Source organism: Tachypleus tridentatus, chromosome 12 (assembly GCF_004210375.1).
Source record: "Tachypleus tridentatus isolate NWPU-2018 chromosome 12, ASM421037v1, whole genome shotgun sequence".
In the NCBI taxonomy this organism is placed as follows: domain Eukaryota; kingdom Metazoa; phylum Arthropoda; class Merostomata; order Xiphosura; family Limulidae; genus Tachypleus; species Tachypleus tridentatus.
In genome coordinates, this window is record NC_134836.1 from 573949 (window position 1) to 596682 (window position 22734).

The following is a 22734-nucleotide window of genomic DNA, read 5'->3' on the forward strand; positions in this document are numbered from 1 at the left end:
GTAAATTTTTTATCCTTCTTTCATCAGTAGTAAAACTCTTTATAAGGAAGATATTGAATAAAACTGAGTTATATTTCCCTTCTGTTTCATAAATCCAACAGGTAAAGTCTAGATAGTACAATAACTTCTATTAAGAAAGAGCTTTGCACACTATTTTTGTTATGTAATAAGTAGAAATTGTTGTTATTACAAATATTACAACCATTTTACATTAGTTTCATATAACCATGCAAATATTAGGACAGTATTAACAATGTATTACTTTAATCTTTGTTTATATGTAAAAAAATCTATTTTTATCATTTACCAAAATAAACATCCAGTGTAAACTAAAATTCTTGAATTTCTTAGGTGTAACATATCACATTATCTGTATAATATAGTGAGTTGAGGAATGGGCATCACATGTATTTTATCTTAATCTAATGGTAGAAAGATTCATATCTCTAAAAGAATCAGCAAACATAATAATAAATATACTCTGTTTTTAACCTATTTCAGAAACCATTTCACTGGTCAGGATAGTGATGATGACAAACCATTTGGAAAGAGGAAGAAGAGAGGGAGTCTCTTTTTTAGAAAAAGAAAGGTAATACTTTTCATAATTAAAAGAAAGGTAATACTTCTCATAATTAAAAGAAAGGTAATACTTCTCATAATTAAAAGAAAGGTAATACTTTTCATAATTAAAAGAAAGGTAATACTTTTCATAATTAGGTATTTATACACGAAAGCTTCTTTGAGATGAGAAATTAAAAAAAAAAAACAGTTTATAATATCATTAGTTTTTTCCAGCTTGGTATTCAGATTTATTCAAACACTTTTCTGGTCCTTAGATTGATGACCCAGTTAACTTTTGAAAATTTGGGTTCCAGCATGCCCCACAGTCTTTCTTGCCCAGTTTTTTAAAGCATCTTCTAGTCTCAGGGTGGTTGATGTAACTCATACTAGTATCTGTCAGTCTGGCTCAGTCTAGCACTTTCTAGCCTCCTTCTGTTTTTCCAGTTGTCCCTAGGATCTTCTGGTCTCCAGCTGGCTGCCTTAGTTCATAATAATATATGCTGTCATGCTAGTTACCATGTCCTTCATAGCATTTCATAGTCACCACTTGGTTGACACTGCTTATTCAAATCACTGTTGGTTGACTTATCTCATAACAATATCTGTTAATGTGGCACAACCCAGCACTTCCTAGCCTCCAACTTTTCCTAGCATCTTCTGGTCTCCAGCTGATTGATTCAGCTCACAACAATATCTGTTGGTCTGGCACAACCTGACACTTCCTAGTGTCATGCTTGTTACAATGTCCTTAATAGCATTTTGTAGTCTCCACCTGATTGAGATAGCTCATACAAATCATTTGCTTACTGATTCACAGCTATGTACAATCTGTACTCTAGAAATTGCTGGTCCCTAACTAGCTCACCTAGCTTGTATCTGTTCCTGACATTGGTTCATTCGTCTTACACTATGAGCCACAATAAAGACAAAGCTATTGTTGAGGTGTAACCATGGTTATGTAGGTTCTATGATTTATTGTTTGAGCTATAGAATTAAAGAGCATGTGCAGAATACACTATATAATGGTTTTTAATGATTAAAAGTCCAATTTTTTGGGAATGTACAAGCACTTTCTCATATATTTAGGACGTTTGATGTTCATACTTTCCTGAGTTTGTAGTGAATAGTTGCTTGTACATAAAAAACAAATCTATTAATATAATGTTGTGTACACCTTTGAATAGAATCAAGAATGTGTAAATAATTAAAGATGCTAATTCCAGTTGTATTTATTATAGTATAATGTAAAATATTTTTTTAAAGTTATTATAAGTTAACTTGCTAAATATATTGTTTGTATATGTGTATGTTTTCTTTGTGAAAGTTTGCTTACTTTTGATTCACTAAGTATAATACCATTTATATTATAATGCTTTTGTTTCTTCCTCAGATTATTGACTGGCTTAATGAATTATCTTATAATAGTCACTTGAATTTTCATGTGAAATCTCAAAAGAGTTTGAAGTTTGATTAGTATTTGTTGAATGTGATCTGATTGATTATAATTAATTTACCTAAACTTTGCAATCATTTTTTAATGACTCTTGTGTAATTTTTACTATCCCAATGTTTTTGTTTTAAGAAATTTTAGTGTTTCTTCAATTAATTGATCAACTTGCATATGTAACATGCCAGTTAGTTAGAATAATATAACAACTTATTCACAATATATGCTTGTTTGTGGCAACAACAACAACAAAAATACCAACAGGATTCACACAAGTATAATATTTTAAAAGTTTTATAGTTATAATTTGCAATAACAACAAACATGTTAACTTCAATAACAAATGCTGTCATATTCAGTGTAATTTATTTGAGACAGAGAAATGTTGATTACTCTTGTATTATCAAACCATAGTACAAGTTTTTACTCAGGCATACAAGACATTAGCACTATTTTAAAACAGATACTTTTAAAATGCTATTGAGAAAGCTAATTTTAAGTGACTAAAGTGCAGAATTTTGATTATACCAAAATAATTGAGTAAATGCTTCATACAGTACATAATCTCTCTCTGTGTGTTCCTTCTGATTATTATTTTTTTATTACTTATATAGAGTAAACATGAAGAGAAAGACAAAGAGAACAAGAAATCTGCTCACCAGTTTGTCTCCATATGTTACAGTATAGCAGCTGATTGTGATGTTTGTAATAAGCCTCTTGCAAATAAGCCAGCTCTTCGCTGTGAAAGTATGTTTTGTTTTCTTTGGTGTATCTAGAGTAAATATTAATATATATTACTTAATATATTTTCATGCAAATATCTCATGGCCTTATGGTTAAATTAGTTTTCAAAATGCCAACTAAAGGGTATATTTTTGTTTTTAAGGCTTAAGTTGCCAGTTTTCTATTCAGAATACTCTTTAATGTTTTATTGTTCTTTTTCAACACATGGAGTGATTCATGAATCAGCTTGATAAATACATATGTTAGCATTCCCAGTTGTTCCTGGTTGCTGCCACCAGCAGTTTTCAGCATACTCTTCTGTTTCATCATCATTTATCCAGCCCTTTTTGTTTCCTCTTTGCTACCAAGGAAATAGGAAATATAGTGTATGGATGTCCAAATCTGCCTTCTGCATTTCAACAAACTGGAGAAGCTTTCCACTCTAAATTCCCAATCCATGGGTAGCATTTGACCAATGATCATCCTGGCTCTAACAGATAGTCTGTTTTGTTTCATGAATTTGAAACACCATGAAGGTCCCCCCCATAAAATACTTGGCCATTTGCTGCACTCAGAGGCATATCAGGGTTGTGAATGTTGAATGTCCCACATCTTTCTGTGATATAACCCAAGTCTTCAGAACTTCTTCCAGTATTGGCCACTTTGCAAGTAATTTATTCATGGCTTCTTTAGTTTTGGTATTTCTTTTAATTCTGACTGTTTTTCTCACCATTCTTACATAGACTTTTCATCCACTTCCAAAACACAACTGGCCTCTTTGTTGCCATGTTCTCCTGCAGACTCAACAACTTTCAACTTTAATTTGTCAATGTAACTGTTATGTTTTCTTTTATAGTATTGACAACAGACATTGTACAGCAGTAATTTTTATAGCAATTTACAATAATCTGAGCGAATTTATAAAACAATACATAACTCAAGAGCTAACACGGTGAATTTAGTTGGATGAGTGGCAACTGCCTGTTGTACAACCACAAGTATAGAAGATGATGTTTTTAGAGTCTTCCATCTGTCATCTTGAAGTCAGTGTGTGTGTGGATTGTGAAGAACGTGTTCTTATTGGATGATTTATTCTTGTTTATGATTGCTGGAAATACTTCCTGTAGGTTCAACCAATGGTAGCCACAGGCTACTGAACTCTGCTCTTCAATCTCTGTTTAATGCATCACTGGCTTCAGGGTATACACAAGTGTGGGTGATATGTGCATAAAAGTTTCTGGGAACACTTTTTGTTCAGAAGTGGGGTATACCAGGGATGGGTTACTTACATGAAAATATGATAATATTTCAACTATAGACTATATGTTCATAGGCCTTACTAACTTATTATTTTTACTTTCCTTTCATTATAGTTCCCATTGAATGAAGGATAAGTTAAAAAACTATCCAATTCTAAATTCATGTATAAAAAAAAGTTGCTTCTTATGAGATTTTGTTTGCCTTTATTATCTATAACATACACACTGTATTTGTAACATTGTGAGCATTATGTTCAAAGTTGAAAATAAAACTGCAAAAGTTCAGAATAAACAAACATTTTATGGAAGTGAGTGCATGACCTTAAGGTCATCATCATTGTACTTTTTGATCAACAGTTGTAAATTATCATCAAAAGAAATATGTAAAAAGAAAGCATTTTGTTTATTTGTGCTATACCAGTAGTTATAAATAAGTGTCACTACTAACCAAAACAACTTCAAGAGGAAACAGTTACTTGTCTTCCATATTAGATGAAGATCTATTGAACAGTTAAATTAATATAAGAACAAAGTCAGTAGTTCATTTTCCTTTTTTTGTTTTACTTAGCTCATTAGTTGTTTCATAGAATTATCAATTAAGATATAAAGACAGCTCGTTGTTAATGTACTGTATCATAAAAGTTAGTCATTCTCATATTTATGCCTTTAAGAATGCAAAATAGACTAGTTTTTATAGGTGGACACAAAAAAATTTCATTACCAAATGAACTGTTAAAACCTACACCACTGAAAGCTATAGACATTGTGGGTCTGCAGTAAATACCGTTATTCTTTACAGTTTATGTTACATAATGTAATATTTAAACATCATGAATTGTAACAAAAAGAAAAGAAAAAACTTTAAGAAAGCTAAACTTGTATAAGTTTATATTTACTAAAATGATAAAAACCTTGCACTTTATTTCAGAATTGTATCAAAGGTGTAGCCAGGAGAGGTCATATGACTACTCTGATACTCAAAAAATTGTGAAAGGTCATTGTCTTTTTTAAATAAGCACTTGACCTTCGAATAGATCATTTCAGTTATTTGTTAAGAAAAAAAGGTCGACATTTTCTTTGGAAAAAGATACCATTTTACATTCTGTAGAGTTGGCTATGTCCCATACACAGATTTTGTGCATTAAAAATTTTACTAGCAATTTTTTTTTTATATTTTTTGAGTTTAAAAGAAAAGGAACAAATATTTATGTAAATACTTTATCAATTTCTCAACAATTTTTTATTTTAAAATAATTGTTTCTCAACAATTAAAGTCAGTATTTTGCACACTTTTTTACACTTGTCGAGAATGAAAACTTTCAAGCAATTCTAAGTTAAATTTTGTAATTTCATTTTGATTTACTTGAAGATTTTCTTATTAATTCGTGAGTTTTCCTAATTTTAGATTGCCTGGTAACAGTTCACTCAAGCTCCTGTAAAGACCAAATTGTTGACTGTACAAAATTTAAAAGTTCAAGGGTAAGTACTGTAGTTTAGAAATGTTAATAATTTTCTTGTGATACTTCCTCAAACTAATTCCCCTAAAACAATCCCTTATTTGTCAGATTATTCTTTGTCTTGCAATAATAATATTTTCAGAAACATTTTGTTTTGTACCTCAGTATTCTTCTTTCCAAAACAAAAATAGCAAATGTGCAGTACATTAACAAAGATGCATTTACTTTAGTTGTTTATATATGCTTTTGTTGCTGTTTTACAGGTCAAGTCTTTGAATCCTTCCACATTTAAAGAAAGGTCTTCAGTTCCTATGCTTCATGTTCCAACAAGTATGCTGTCTTTATTATTGTTTTAGATGTGATTTAAACTTAAAGTCATTGGTGTTGGTATTATTATAAGTGTGTTGTATTGCTGTATGGCATTAATACTCTTAGGTTTACATCCTTCTTTAGTTTGACTATCATAAGATTGTAAATTATGTTGCAGTTTTTCCCTAATATTTTTATTGAACCTGAAATGTTTGTTTTAACTGAAATCTGCTATTACTGTCTGTTTATTTTTGTATTTGTTTATAATATGTTTCATAAGTATTAACAAAGCATGAAATGTGCTCCTCTTCTTTTCATAACAGCTTGTTTTATTTTACCCAACTGCAATTTCAATAACTTAAAGAAAGCAGCTTTGTGTTGTCATTGTGTCTCTTGTAACTCTGTATCCAACATCATCGCAGGTCGTGTTCCTCATTATCCGTACCGTTATCGTCATCTCATCAGACCTGTGTCTCAGAACATGACTCATCTAGGTGTGTGATCATTTATGAATGAATATTTTGGCCACCATTTTTACAGCTTCTGTGAGATTTATTGTTATGAGACAATGCTAAATTTGTTAACATTTTTTAATAATTAAGCCCTACAAATCGTAAATCTACTAATGATTTGAAAGGAATCAAATGTATGAACAGAAGTTTAAAAATAATACTATGTACATTTCATATCATTTTCTTATATAAAGAGCAAGCATATGTGTTTATGAAATAAGATTCAATAATGTACAATGCATGTGCTGTTAACTAAATGCATTTGTTCTACTCTGTTATAGTACATACACCTCTACTATTATGTAAATAGTAAAAAATAATAAAAATATAAATAGTAAATGGGTTATACAGTTGAGTTTAGATTTTTCAAAGGGTTGGAAATTTTAGAAATTTTTTGAGGTATTAGTTGTTTTATTGGATCCTTGTTTTTTAGTTTTGATCCATAAAAAAAAAGTAAAGTATCAGACACAATAAATCTTAATTGAAATTGTGGAGTTAGATTACAACTTAACATCAGCCATATATTTGAGGTAGTTTAACTTGATATGCCAGTATTTAATCGTATTTTGTCACTTTTTGTATGATCTGGTTTGATGAGAGTTCTATACTTCTCTTTCTTCCCATTTATTTTCAGTCAATAATAAATCTCAGAACAGCTCACAGTCTATAAAAGATAAAAAAAATGATTCAGCACCAGGAACAAAGATGCGATCACAGGTAATTTATCTTAACAAGTGACTTTTCTTTAAATTATTAGGACCATTTAAAGATCAAATACAGCTTTTATGTTTGCAAATAATTCTTTACAAACAAACTGGTAATATGTTCTGATGAAACTAGTGCCAGCTGTATGTCATATTTTTGTTAATTACTAAATTGAAACTAAATTAAAGAGTATTATAACATAATCACTAAATTTCAGTGTCATGTATTTCAAGATGCAAATATTTATGTCTAATTATCCACCTTGACTCTTCAAAGATATTCTGAGAATTTTAAATATCAGTAAATTATCTTGTTGTGGTTTCTCAAGTTAAGTTTTTTAAAACTTCTAGTCAGAAATTGAAATGTTACTTTTTGTTCTTTTTTGTAAATTAAAGCCCACAATTTTCAGTTTTGTCTGTTTTTCTAAAAAATATTTTTTATATTTAAAAAAGGAGGTATTTACACATCAATTATATATACTGACTTGATAGTCATGCCATAGTTTTTATTTAATTATGCTCAAATCACATATAAAAAATGTAAATGCATTTTTTTTATTTTAATAATTAATTTCAAATTGTACTTTTAAACTACTAAAAAGAAGAACCAGACAAAAGTTGTTGAATTGTGGCATGGATTAGATTTGGATAAATAAATACAGATTAAAATATTATTAAAATATAGATTTTTAAGATTTTGTAAAATTGACATAAATAACAAATAGTGATTTTATTTGAAAACATAATAATAATTTAAGTAAAAGACATAATGAATTTAGAATAAAGAATAAATTTGGATAAAACTCAGTGTGAATAAAACAGAACAGGAAAAATGGTAAACCTGATGAGAACAGTTTTTGTTTGTTTTTTCAGTGTTTTTTGGTTTGTTATTTTTTGTTTTTTTCATTTGAAATCTGGCAGTGACTTGTAGAATATATAATATTAGATGTTTTTAATAAGTGAAAATATTAAACAGCCATAATACAAGTACGAAAATTTACAGAAATTAACATTTGTGGGCTTTTGCATTTTACAGTATTTGTGTATTGCTATGTGTGTAAATGGACTTTTTGACAAATCAGTAAGAAAGACTTTTAATGATTCAAGTTGGAGAATTGTTGCTTTATCATTATACCAGTAAATCATAACCACTGAAAAGCTCGAACAGTAACTGTAGTGTGAAGTTCATTCATCAAAGAGAAGGGTCACTACTTGCAAATTTTTTGTGTTGGAGCACCAAAAGTCTTATCATTTCCACATAAAATTATTTTTATCTAATTAGTAAAAATGGATCCATTATCCATGGTCAAGGACCAAATACCAGCTGTTGTTTATAATTGTGTTTTTTTGTCTGCTTACAATACAAATATACATACATATATTTATTAAATCTGGCAGTCAGATCTGTCTATTCTTTATTATACTTTTATATTTTCTTCTAGTAAAAATATTGAAATATTGAAACTTCTTCTATCCAGAATGCTCAAAAGAAACATTTTTTAACAGTTTTTGGTTAAAATAGTCATATAATGTTACTGCCATGGATAGGAGACAACATCATCATGTTTGTTGACTTGCATTCAAAATTGTATTGAGCTACTATTTTATGAATTTATGTCAGTAACTTATAAATTGTATATTATAATTCAACTTTTTGTATTATGCATTAGTTAAGTTCTTAACTTAAAAAAAAAAAAATTGATTTTTGTGTGTCACATTGTATGTTTTATTCATCCTTGTTTCAAATTATATGTTTGTGATGTCGAAATACAAAGTCTGTGGTTGCGTACAAATTTGGATCTCAACTTGCCAACATTGATAAGTTAGAATGTAAAGTAAGAACCTCCTGTCTTTACAGTTTGCTGAGGTATATTGTATCAAACACAATGGCCCCACTATATATAATCAAGTTTTTCTTTGCTTTGAAATTATGTATTGAGTGCATTGAATCATCAACATGGTAAATCTTCAGTAATTATTTACTGTACTTGTGTTGTATAAAATTTTATTTTCTCAACATTCAGATTATACTTTTCACCCAATAAAACTTGCAGTTTTTTATTGTTGGCTGTAATTTCTCAGTGTTTGCAAGACTCTTTGCTAACATATAGTTTATCACTTACATTATGTTTCATGAAGATTTTTCTCAGACTCGCTTTTGTCTCATATTTAGCACTTTAATACCAATATTTATTTTAATTATTTTTGCTCCCAGTGGCACAGCAGTATGTCTGCAGACTCACACTGCTAGAAACCGAGCTTTGATGCCCATGGTGAACTGAGCACAGACAGCCCATTGTGTAGATTTGTGCATAATTCCAAATTGACAAACAAATAGTTATTTTATTTTTATATTTTAACTTAAAGTATGGGCATTGTGTGTGTGTGTGATATATACATATCACTTTTTATCTATATTAAAACTTTTTTTATAAAACATGGTGACTGTAGCTAACATGTAAACTGTTAAAGGCATGAAAAAATATATTTCTTATCATTATATACTCTTTTAATACAATTGTTTTTCAGTGTTTCTAAAATATAATATTTGTTTATTACTTCTGTAAACTTAATTGTTATTATAATATTTGACTAGTGTTTTCAAGTCTTTATTTCACAGTAGCTTTTCAAATTATTCTTGTTTTCTTTGAAAATGGACTAAACAGATAAAGCTGTTTTCATCATATGACTTGTTTTTTAAATCTTTTTTTAATAATCTGTGTTTAAGGCTTATTCATTCTTTTCTGCTTTTACTAACAAAAACATTCTGATTTCATTTTTGTTTATATAATACAGCCTCAAGGTACATCCACAGTAGATGGATTAGTTAAGACAAGCTCTTCAATTTCAACTGGGTAAGATTTTCTGATAATTATTAAAGCCATATTTTAAAATGTTTTTGAAAAATAGTTTTAATGCAATCATGTTTTAACTACTTATAATAATGTTAAGACGATGGAATATCAGTCATTGTCATGGTTAGTATACTGTAAAGTCTAATTATTAATTAGTTACTAATATTGTTTCTTATAATTACTAATTACTAACTACTTCTCACACTGTGTTTTAGCTGATAATGTGTTGCCTCCTTCAGGGAAGTCCTGAGAAGGACTACTATTGTGCAGGGGCATCAAGAGACAGGTCGAGTCCCTGGGACAATTATGTCACCAATCCCCTTTTTGAAGTCTTCATAAATTCATGATACATTCTTGGGCATATGAAGTATTTTTTTTCTGATGAGCAAAAGCCAAATGTATTGAGAATTTACATTTTTTGGATAAAAGGGTAGTTTTTGAGGCAAAGCGATTTCCTGCAGTGTTGTGATTTTTCATATGAGAATACATTATTTTTTATCCCATATTTCCTCGGGCCTTGGGACTGTAGCTCCTGGCCCCTCCTTTTTTTAGGCCTGCTTTTGTGGTACTAGTGACCATGGAACGATCCTAGGTTTTCTATATAGAGATGCTGGTGTACTAAAATTAATTTGGGATTTTCTCTCTCCCATTAGGACTACTTTAAATGCTTTTAGTCAATCAAGCATAGAATTCACAAAAAACTTGGATATAGCTTTATAGTATTTATATAAGTTAGGTGATTAAGTTCCTTGTGGGGATAACCCAGATTAATGAATAGTGCACTGTCCTTTTTGTTAAGAATGTGAAGGATTGAACTGTGGCTTCCACCATCAAGAAATAATTCTTTGAATTATCCTTCAAATATCTGTAGATTAGCAGCTAAAATGTAATTTAAAACTAACTAGTATTTAGTATTTGTAATAAAAATTAAAACAAAATAATTAGACTTCAGGTTAACCTATAGGAGCATGGTGCACAAATATGAGGATACACCCCCCATTAAAGGGCACAGAGAATTAGTAGAGGGACATTCAACAAGTATGTACTAGCATACAAATTATATCTGTAAATAAAGTGTTGTTACTATAAAGTAATGTATTAACAACAATTAACAAAGGAAACTGATTTGTACAATATATATGGGAAGAGATTAGAGTGGAGAGTTGCATCCAAATACAGGTTGCAATAGGAAAAATAGATATTAGTTCTATGTTGAAAATTAAATACGTGATGATGAGAAACCCACTTGAAGTCAAAATGTATTCTCAAGATGGCAGGTATGGGTGTTAGCACTTTAATTAAAATAAAGTATAGAACAACATGATGACCTTCTCAAGTCATCTTAAGGTACTTTACATGAAAGGTAAATAGTTCAGAGAGGCTATACAGCTAAAACTCTTTATTCTTACTTTTCAGCATGATTATTTGATGGAGAAACTAGTATATGTTTTGTATGAACTGGCAAATGTTTTCTTACTCCAGATGTGGAAAATGTAATATAATGTGTTGTTTTTTCCTGGGTAGTGGCTGTTGGGTATTCCAAAACACTGCCTCTCACTTTTCACTGATGATAATTTAAAATCTGTAAATTATAAAATAAAATATTTTTCCTTCAAACCACTGATTGTTTTGCCTTGTTTATAAAGTGGACTGAGTTGACAAGTGACACTGATCAGTTATTCATGTGTGATACAGATTTCGTCCCTCACATAGCTTATTAAACTTCTATTGTATGTTTTGTTTTATCTTTATATGTATATGCGTGTTAGTTTCACTGTTAGCTGAAAAAGATATTTCATTAATTCAGAATACTATAACCACTTGATCTGTTTACTCATCAGAAGTGAAAAGTTTAGAGATTTAATTTTATTATAAGCTTTCAAAAACTCTTAATCAAGATGCAGAGATGCATTAAAGATATTAAACTGGAAGGTCTAGTTATTATATTATAATGCTTACAAACTTTTGATATGGGAGTGTAGCTCATGTTCTTGGTTACATTCCATGCAAAAGGCAATTTGCTGTTCATTGTAAGACTAAGATATTATAAGATTTTGTTATTTTTTTTTAAATACACATTTTCCATATTGTTAATTTCAAATTTTGGACAAGACATTTAACATTTATGAGTTTATCAAAAACATGGATAAGTGGCCAAAATCAGTATCATGTTTCTTGAAGTAATGTTTCAGAACTTAACAAACAGAAAAAAAGCATTAATTAGTAATGGTGATCATGAAGAAAAAAATTTATGACTCTGTACCAAGTCTTTCTTTGTTTTTCATTTCTATGCTTTGGTCAGTAAACTTGACACCAAAATAAAAATTAAATTGCTTACACACCAGAAGGATTGTTTAACATTTCATATCACTTACAGAGTTTTAATAATGAGGAACAGGGACTCTGCATTACTTGTTCACAGTAACTAATGGCATCATCATACCAAATAATCTTACAAGTATGTGGACAAAACCAATGAGCTCTTCAACTGACAGATGAAACAGCTGAAAGAGGAAAGCAGCTTGCTTGCAACTCAAGGGACTGTTTCATCAAAAGCATTGAAGACTTCATTAAATGTACCTCATTTGATTGGAAAAAATGTGAAGCCACACAATATGGGAGAGATGCTAGTTATTCTTGCTGCCACAAAAATGTGTGAGACTGCACGTTGAGAGAGAAGTATGGTGAGGTTCTCAAGCTTATCCCTTTACATTTGACACTTACGAGGTGTATAGATCTAATCTTTACTGACGTAAAAATGCAAGTGATATCAAGTATCCAGAAAGGTATGAAATTCACTATACAACTTCATGAAACCATAAATGCTGCCATTTTTAATTCAGCATTTCTGTACATGTACAATACTTTTATGAAAAGAAAATAAGTAAAGAATTATTGTTTTGTCAAGCACTAAAGGGGAATGTTACAGGTGAAACCATATTTTCTTTTGTTGATGAGTTTTTCACCACTAACAATCTTTCATGGATTACCAGTGTTAGAGTATGCAGTGATGGGACAACTGCATTTATTGGAAACAAGAAAGAGTTCAAAGCCATTTTAAGTGTTCTTGCTCCAGATGTAACATTTGCATTATACATAGGGAAACACTAGTTTCAAAGAAATTGCAGTCTGAAAGACACAAGATGCTGTAAGTGTTATGAACTTTGTCAAATTAAGAGCTTTGAATATTAGGCTATTTTCTATTCTCTGTAGAGGAATAGGATCCATTTATCACAAGCTCTTGCTGCATACAGTAGTGTACTGGTTGCCTCATGGGAACATACCCAGTCACATCATGCATTTCAAAGACAAACTGTATTTTTTCATAGACTGTAACCTCATTCTAGCAGTGCATTTTATGGATGAAAAGTTGCATCTAATACTGTGCTATCTGGCTGATATTTTCAGTAAACTCAAATTATCATTGTGAGGCAGGAACATCTGTACTTTACTCCAGATAATAAAGTGCCTGCAGTTTGCAAAACCTTATGCTGTAGAAAAACTATCTTAAAAGTGGAAGCTGTGAAATATTTTCATGACTCAGTGAACTGATTAAATAATAGTCTTATTCGAAACATTGTTTCTGTTAATCTTGAAAACCTTAGTGTCAGAAGGCAGATTAACTCCAAAAATAAATAGAAGAGTACAGTTTGGTTCAAATTCCATAATTTGTAATAGTAAAATTTCTCATGTGCCAATAGATGTGCTAAGAAAAACTGAGTCAAAATTCAAGTCAAACTTTTTAGAGGAAACTTCTGATTGTTAGTATACTAAGAATGCCCTGAGATGTCAAGAAAATTAATAAGAATGCTTTTATCTTTCACATCAACATGTGTGCTAGTCAGCATTTTCAACTCTGACAGCAATAAAGAAAAAACAGCAATCTTGTCTGCACGTAGGGGTAAGTAAACTGAAGGTGTTTGCCTTATGCTGTGTGCCATTTAAGACTTGTTTTATTTTTATAAGGTGTGTAAGGAGGTGCAACAAAATGCATGCTTTGAAAGGGATAGTACCATAAAAAGGGTTTGTGCACTACTACCAAAAGTATGCTAACCATGACAGTGATTTTTCCAGATACAAAGGAAGGTTTAATTTCACTTAATTGTAACATATAATTGTATTGTTTCTTTAACAAGCAAATTTACCACTTTTGTATTTATTATAGATGAAAAGAAAACAAATATAATATGATTGATACATGCAACTTCCATATGTGTAAGTGTATTACTTGTACACTTACTGGCATTCCTCACTGAGTTGTGCATTGAAAATTAAACTTATTTGTTTGTCATAGTTTTTGTAGCTAAATATTTAAAAGACATAATTATTCACTAGTATTCAAATTCTGAGGAATAACATTCTTATTTGTATATTTATGTTAGTAATGAGATACAGCTTTTGAAAGTTTTGTTAATTTTTTAAACAAAGTACAAAAAATCCAGTATTTATAGCAGTTTGCTTTCTCAGAATTTATAACAAATTATTATTTGTATTCATTGCTTTATTTAGTATAGAATTCACTCAGGGTAATAGAGGACCACTACGAAGATTTCAACTCCAATTTAGATCAGAGCAAGCATATAATGTACACAGTTGTTTTTCTTTTATTGTGAGTTTTTGTTGTTTCTTTAAGAATTAGGTTTTATTTTTGGATTTTTCTGAGAACCTAACATAGCTAGTGATTCTCAGTTCTCATGAGACTGTTGCTTTTAACAGTGTGCCTAACAGGGCTTACACTCCCAGAGGCTCAACGCAGTGGCGTAGGGTTGCCACTAAGCTGGGAGTCAAGTAAGTCAGTTGCTATGTACTGATGATATAAATTTTTAAGTTGGAATCCTTCAAGGTTTTTGGTATTTTTGGTCTTCTAAGACTGTATCGCATGCCTGTTTCATGAACGAATTTTTGATCTCCTTTTTGCATGTATCTGATATGATTACATGGACATGCTTAGAATTTTACAGATTTAACTTCAGCATGATGAAGAACTTTTTCATGAAAGAAAACAGTTGCAGCTTGCATGTGTAAAAGCATGATAAATATACAGTATTTTTTTTTTAATGTAAGTGTCAAAATATGATTGGTTCAGCTAATGATGTTACTGACATGGCTATTTTGAGCATATTGTTTATTATCTCTGTTTTGTAAAATATTTGAAGTTTTAAATAACTGCATATCTCAAATTAGAAATAAATTGTGCATTTAGTAGAACATAATTTTAACCATGTAAAATTATTTAAACCTTTTGTTATTTTTCTGTAAATTAATTTTTATCACTTGTTCTTGAGAGTTTTGTTTTTGCCACACATTTTTGTTTTCTTATTCTCTTGGAACTTGTACATGTTTTATGAAGCTTTATTATTAGTATTTTTGTTCTACTCTTGAAATAATTTTGACATGTAATTTCTATTGAAAAAACAACAACAGTGAATTAATTCAAATTTTTTTGCTTTCATATAATTTTAATGTATTTAATTATTTCAAAGTTAATCATTCTACCTCTATTTATCACAAATTGTTTTTATTTTATTTTATGACTCTTAAAGAATTTATATTTGAAATAAGAAATAAGGTAAAAAATGAAATAAACTTACAGACAAATTATATTTACATTGTATTGCTATTTAGAGGTAAACTCTTCAAGAATCGGTGTACATTAAGTTGTTGAAAAATGTTCTACTTTTTTAGTTCATCAACAATTGGAATAAATTTCATAAATTGTAAATAAAAAACTTAATATTAGAGTGAGTTGGTAGATGGGAGGATGTGTTTTTAAAGAAGTTTTTATGAATCTAAAGAATAATGGAAAAATAAATATATGTATAAAACTTGCTTTTTAATGTGTATAAGGGTTTCTAAGTTTATGTTTTGAAATAGCTTACATACAGTATATACAAATAAACTAATACTGGTGCTGTTTATCAACTACTTTCCTTGCAGTCTATCAGTTCAAATTATAAAATTACAGATGACTGGCACTGATAACCCCTGTGTGTCTTTCTATAAGCATTGGAAATATACTGATTAATTGTAATGAATGACTGTCTTGACTAAGTAATATTCTGATTGATCCATTATTCTGATTTCATTTTTGTTAGAAGCTCATTACACATGAATCACAATTTAATTCCTTATACGTTTACTCATATTTAAAAGTTATTTCATATCTTTATTTTATGAAAGCATATTGTTAAGGTAAACATAAAAATTGGGTGTAAGCAATTTATTATAGAATATATACTTAATTTATAATATTCTTCTCAGTTGTGGTATATAAGCTGTTAATTTATACCATGCTGTTTTATTTTTAGCAAAGTAATTAATGAAGAAAAGGAAGCTGATCCCATGGATGACACCAATACAAAGTAGGTAGTAGGTAACAGCCACACATTTTACAGCAGCTTTCTTATTTATTTAAAAATTGAGTTGGTTTAAGAAACATTTGTTACAAGGTAATTAATTTATTCTGTGTCCCCCTGCCTTCCAATGGTACATCAGTAGTGCAGCCCTCTGCTAGTACAGTGGTATGTCAACGGATTTACAATGCTAAAATCAGTGGTTTGATTCCCCTCAGTGGGCTCAGCAGATAACCTGATGTGGCTGTGCTATAAGAAAAAACACACATCAGTAGTTCTTTGGATTTGCAACACTATAAATTTGGTTTTAATACCCATGGTGGGCAGAGCAAAGACATACCACTGTGTAACTTTGTGTTTAACTTCAAAGAAACAAACAAACAAGTCTCTCCCAACCCAACAAACAAGAACTTGTAGTGTTCATAAAATTACATTTATTTATTTATTAAAATAGATAAAATTGGAAAGGCTTTAAATTTCATTTTATTTCTGTAAAATGTGGAAAAATAAAAATAATAAAGTCAAAATTGTGGTAGCTACAAACAGATAAGAAGTAAACTTTTTTTTTTCGATTTCATGTGCTTTTAGCAAATCTTTATTAGCTACAGTTGATTTGGTGAATAAGCATGTAAAGAAATTGTTTCATAGTGGGAAAAAAGAACAACTCAATTTCTAATAATTAAATTGTAACAATAAATACATTTAGTAGTGACATTCGTTTTTCAAATTTTGGTTAAATTCAACATTTTAGTGATCTTCAATTTTAATAACTTGGTGTGTGTATATATATATTTTTTTTGATAGTATATAGTCATTTTTGTTGAATATTTGTTTTCAATTATTTCATTTTTCAACATTGTTGAACTGTTTTGTAGCATGTAGGATAGAGCTCTGTCAAAAGTTTCTAAATTGTCAATTCACAATTGAATGGTTTACATCCCACAAACCTTTGGCTAATTAATGTAAAGACTGTCAACAACTCTGGTTGATAATGGTTAGCTAGTTTTCCTACCAGTCTTTTGGACTGTTATATGATTTTGGGGGATCAGTAGGAAAACTTAACTTATTTATTTTCTATTAAAAATTAAATTTTAAAATATTTATTTCAACCTTTAAAGATGTTATGAAATGAAGGAAAAAATTGACACTTTCTCTTTGTTATTATCGATTACACTGGTTAAGGTGTGAATATTTTAGTACCTGCAATTCATAATTTTTGATAATCTCATGAAAAGGTTTAATTGGAACATCTATGGAAGATATGCTGGATTGTCAAAATAAAATAACTAAATGTTCTACGACTATGTGTTCTTATCTTTTTATGTTTATTAACTTACGAAGACACTAAGAAAACCTAACAGATTTTTGCATGAAGTGTTTAATTTCAGAACTGATAGACTTAAAAGGTTCCAGAAAACTGCTTTGTGGTCCTAGAATTTTGTCAACCCAAAGTATAGGAAGTATAAAAGTAATATTTGTTTTAGTTGTCTAAAGTTGGTATTGAAGGTGGAATTGTTTTTTTCGGAAACACTTTATGTATAAGAAAAAAAAAAAAAGATGAGTATTTTGTTTTATTTTAAACAACAAATCCTACTTTTTTCTTTTAGTATTGTTGATGTTAATTCAGCATCTATGGAGTCTCTTGAAGATAGCACCCAGGAATTCTGTGATTTAGAAGATGACCCTGTTCTTCAGCTAATTGATGAAGAACCTGAAGTGTGGAGTACCACAGTAGACAAAAAGGTAAGGTTTAAGGTTCTTTTACCAAGCAGTCATTGTTTATAAAGTTAAAGTATTTCTTTGATATAATCATTGTGTAAAATTTCTCTTCTGTGAACAAATATTTATTGTTTTTATACATTTTTTGACATTGGTTATATGTGTAAAATCTCCAATATTTTTCTACTGTAAACGTTTGTATGCCTTTAGGTCTTGAAAAAACTGAAAGACAAGGAGGTAAAAAAGCAAGAAGCAATTTATGGTGAGCATAGTACATTATAAAGCATAATTAATTATGTCTATTTGTTGTCTTTTAATGATACAATTTTGTGAAAGGTGGAATCCATTAAATAAATAATATGAAAATTGGTGAAACTGCTTTTAGGTGTTTTGTACATGTAAAATAAGACTTTCTTTATATATACACACACACACACACACACACACAGAGATGGCATTTCACCCTTCTAATATTTTTGTAGAAAATTTACTTCTTTTAACTGAATGCAAAAATTTTAATTTATTCTGTATTATTGTGCATCAAAATAGCTACCTAATTTTGTTGCTGCAAATACATTGTATTTAGTTTGCTATTCTCATGTGCTGAATTTAATTTTGTTACATAATTAATATATTATAGCATATGTATGTTTTAGCATGTATGAATTATGGAAGGTAAAATACATAGTGTCCCAGAATTATGCTTCCAAAAATAAAATGCCATAAAACACAAAGTATGAAGGCAAATCATTACAGTTGTAACTACAGGTACAAAGTTTCAAGCTAAAAAAAAAACTCAAATTCTGTAATTTCCTTTTATGTTACACAGCTCTTAATGAAACAAAAGGTCTTTTATGATTTGTTATTATATTTTTGCACAAAATATTCTCAATAAATATATATATTGCATATTAGAATTTATAATTGTTACATATTTTTTCAATGAAACTACAACAGAGAACAGGAATGCTTTTCTCAGGTTTATGTAATACATAATTCAGAATAAATTTGAAAGAGATCTTGTACAAATAGAATTTCCAGTGTCACAGTGTCATATAGTGATTGTGGTACATATTTTGTAGTAACATATATATATATATATATATATATTACTCACAGTGGTTGACATTTGGAGGTGTAATTTAATACCATTACTGTTAGGGCTGTGCAAAATTGTTGCACCATTACTTTTATTTTTGTGTTTTCTTTTATGGTGTTTCATTGTGGGGAATAATTTTAATACACACATCTGTATTTTTTTTCTAATCGATATTTTGTGGAAACTTCTGTAATATCATAATGTTGTACAATTTTTATGAGAAATTATTTATACAGGCCTGTTTTAAATGTTCTATGGCTAATAAAGTCTATATTATACCATTCTAGATGTTCCAGACTCCATCACCAATGTGTAAATGGGAAATTTAAGTTACACAAAGATTGGTACTTTGTACAGTGGAATGCATATTCATGAAAATATTTTCAGTTTCAGAATTTTAAAATGTCATACAAGCCTGTTTGTTATTAATGATATGTTTTAAAGGCTATGAAAGATCTATTTTATAAAACTGTTACAGTAACTTGTAGCTTTTTTCATTAGAATACTTAAAAGTGTTTGAAGGAAGGGTTTCTGTAGGATATTTTTTAAACTTAGGGTGTCCTATTAAAATCAAATTCTTCCATATTTTGAAAATATAATTGGTTGTTCACATGGGAGAATTTGTAAGTTATTGTTAAACATTATAAGTGACCTAGGAATGTGTTTACTGTGAATCTTACATGGAATTTTGTATTTTTTTATTTATGCAGAACTTATATTAACTGAAAAACATCACTGCCTAACACTGAAGATAATGCAGAAGGTAAGAGAGTTTACTGAAGTTTTTAAGAGACTCAGACTTAACAAAACCAGTGTAACATAGTAAAATAAAAGATGAATCATGAACTTTTCTCAAGCTCTTAACCTGGTTCTATTTATTTATTCTTTAATTGTTTACCTGAAATTTGTAAAGCACTTCTCCATGACTTTAGTTTTCATCAACATATGGTGTAATTCCTAATTTTTTTTTATAACGCTCCATTGAAAAGGAACAATGTTGTAAGAATACAATTCTGTGTTTCTAACAGTTTTGAATGTAACCTTTGACCTGTTTCGCTACACATGAGAACTTTTTTTAACCTATTCATTTTACATATTGTTAATAAAAGAGTTAAACTGTCACACTTAAAGCTTTACATGTTAGTGATTCTACATTACAATTTAGTATTAGAAACATTCTCAAACGACATATTTCTGTATGTTATTAAAATATTGTACATGATTATTGTGGTTGATGTGCTTCTTAATTAGTATTATAATGTGTTTGTATGTGGTGTATATATACATATTCAAGTGTTTTTTTATAGTTGCTTATATTTTAACATGAATTTATGGTTCTTTTTATGCTTTTGAGTTTGAAACTAGTTTACCACTGTATTGGTATTTGAGAATAATTTTTCTTGTATGTTAATTGTATGTTTTATCTGTAAAATTCTCTCCTTTATCTTCCAAATAGGTGTTTGCTCAAGGAATGAGTAAAGAAGTAGGACTTACTAAGGATTTAGTTGATCGTATCTTTCCTTGCTTGGAAGAGTTGTTAGAAATCCATTCAGGTTTTCTTAGAAAACTTCGAGAAAGGCAACGTCAAGACAGAACAGTGGAGAGAATTGGAGATATACTTGTTGAACAGGTATCAAACTTTCTGATTGAAGTATATATATTAAAAGTAACATGAAACATGACAAAAATCTTCAAGTATTTAGCTCTGTCAGCTTAACAAAAAGTAAAAGTTTTTGTTATTTTCCTGTGATGCTTCAACCTCTGTATTAAATGTGCATAGGGTCAAGCCAATAAACTGACCTTGTAATAGAGAATAAATGTTCAATATGGTTCCAATTTTACTCTATGTACCCACATGAAATGTGGCAAGTAAATTGTACACAATAATCAAACGTTTTAGAAATATATTTGTATTCAAAACATGGCAGTGAAGGTCTTGTATTAATCTGACCCTGACAAGTCAAAATGCAAAGCTGTCTTCATGTGAAGAATAAAGATACTTTTGTTCATTGTACAGTTTGCATATTGTATTTGCATAACCTGAGAAATTCTAAAGTGCAAGTCTGTATATTGTTTGTAAAGCTTACTCTCTTCTGCCATATATTATCATTAAATCAGTGGTATGTCAGCTGAATAGGTGATAATTCTGACATCATATATATAATATCACTCTGTGAAAGATTATGGTATGTGTACTTTGACTTTCACCTATGCACACAGGATTAACTTTGAAAATTAAAAAAAACACTATGTAGTTACATACATTCTATTAAAAATAGTTTTTCTGCACTAATAGGAATGTATTGTGATTAATAATAGTAATAAACTACTTTGTCTCTTTTCTCTCTTTGATACTTGATCTTTTAAACTTATACTCTTTTCACCAAATAATAAAAAATAATAATAAAAACCCTTAATGGTTCTTGGTTCACATGTTTGATTGAAAGACATATCAGTTCATCTGATACATAAAAAAAGTTTCTTTTTCTGTCAGATGCTTATATTTCAAGGATAAGTCTGTGATATAATAGATGTTGATTTTAGTGCTATTAAGTTGATTAACAAACATGTCAATCTTCTTTAGTTTCAAGGAGAAACAGCAATTCAGCTGAAATCAGCCTATGGTCAGTTTTGTAGCAAGCATAAGGAAGCCTTGTCATTGTACAAAGATATTCTTAAAACTGACAGAAAGTTCCAAAATTTTATTAAGGTAAAGTATAACTCTCTATACTATGATTTAAGTTTTTACATAGTTTTAAAATAGTAGCAAAAAAATATTGCCACATAACTTAAAAGCTGTAGCTGAAAATTAAGATTTACTGAAAGTAAGCCACAATGTAATGGTTTGCTTACTTTTATTTAAATCTTTTATGATTGTTGTCTATAAAATCAAGTGGTGTAAATTACTTTAACTGTATGCATTACTACAGTTATTAAGGTTCTTCATTGTGGTTTGAACACTGTTTTTTAAGCATTCATCAAGATATATGTAGATGAACTTGAAAGTTATTTTTGTCGATAAATAGGCTAGGGATCATAAACTCAGTGATTATTTTCTCAAAGTGTGTCTATTAGTGTGTAGCAACAGACTACTTTGTATCTGCTATCTGTTACTAATGTGGTTGCCAACAGTTGCATTTGTTCTAACAGATAAATTACTGTTTGTCATATAATGTTGTGTGGAAATGTTTCCAGTGACAAGAATCATACTTATTCATTCCTCAAGAAGGGTGAATAACATAGGTAGATTACCTACAATTGTTGCTGATCAGATTATTTTGATAGACAAGGCTCATTTGAAACAATAATGCAACATGCATGACTTTCGTATTGTCATAAGTATTTCAAATAATGTGACAATGACTTTTATAATTATTATTTTTTTGTCCAGAATAATTATTGAACTACAATCTTTTTAAGTATTTTTGAGATGAACAGACACTTTGCTTTCTTCATTGTAGTCCTATGCCAAAATTTTGAAGTCTTAGCTGACCAATTTTCAAACAAGGGATATTCTAGCATTTCATAGAATCAATGTTATGTTACGTTCATGTCATTATCATGGTGAAATCTTTAACTTGATTGGAAATAGTGTCAACATTTATGTACAAGATTATTAAAAATTGTTAATTTAAAAAGGGGAATAGGTATTGTAAAAAAAAAGTGTAGAAACATGTTGAATAAAAATGCATATATATTTTCAATCCTACAACTGGGGACTCTTAAAAAAAATGTA

General features: G+C 29.4%; 1 protein-coding gene across 9 annotated transcripts in view; it reads left to right on the forward strand.

Moving 5' to 3' along the window:
• LOC143234999 (rho guanine nucleotide exchange factor 28-like) overlaps positions 1 to 22734 on the forward strand; it is a 197115-nt gene that overhangs the window by 162604 nt on the left and 11777 nt on the right. For 4 of the 9 annotated variants that reach the window (XM_076472695.1, XM_076472701.1, XM_076472696.1 and 1 more), the window contains 14 exons: positions 502 to 589; positions 2623 to 2755; positions 5396 to 5469; positions 5711 to 5777; positions 6080 to 6250; positions 6903 to 6985; positions 9769 to 9827; positions 14544 to 14615; positions 16136 to 16189; positions 17788 to 17923; positions 18110 to 18161; positions 19709 to 19761; positions 20455 to 20628; positions 21583 to 21708. In XM_076472695.1, the coding sequence (XP_076328810.1) occupies positions 502 to 589; positions 2623 to 2755; positions 5396 to 5469; positions 5711 to 5777; positions 6080 to 6250; positions 6903 to 6985; positions 9769 to 9827; positions 14544 to 14615; positions 16136 to 16189; positions 17788 to 17923; positions 18110 to 18161; positions 19709 to 19761; positions 20455 to 20628; positions 21583 to 21708 (1342 nt within the window). The remainder of the gene's footprint in view (positions 1 to 501; positions 590 to 2622; positions 2756 to 5395; positions 5470 to 5710; positions 5778 to 6079; positions 6251 to 6902; positions 6986 to 9768; positions 9828 to 14543; positions 14616 to 16135; positions 16190 to 17787; positions 17924 to 18109; positions 18162 to 19708; positions 19762 to 20454; positions 20629 to 21582; positions 21709 to 22734) is intronic. The other 5 variants (XM_076472698.1, XM_076472703.1, XM_076472697.1 and 2 more) reach the window with 4 other exon arrangements.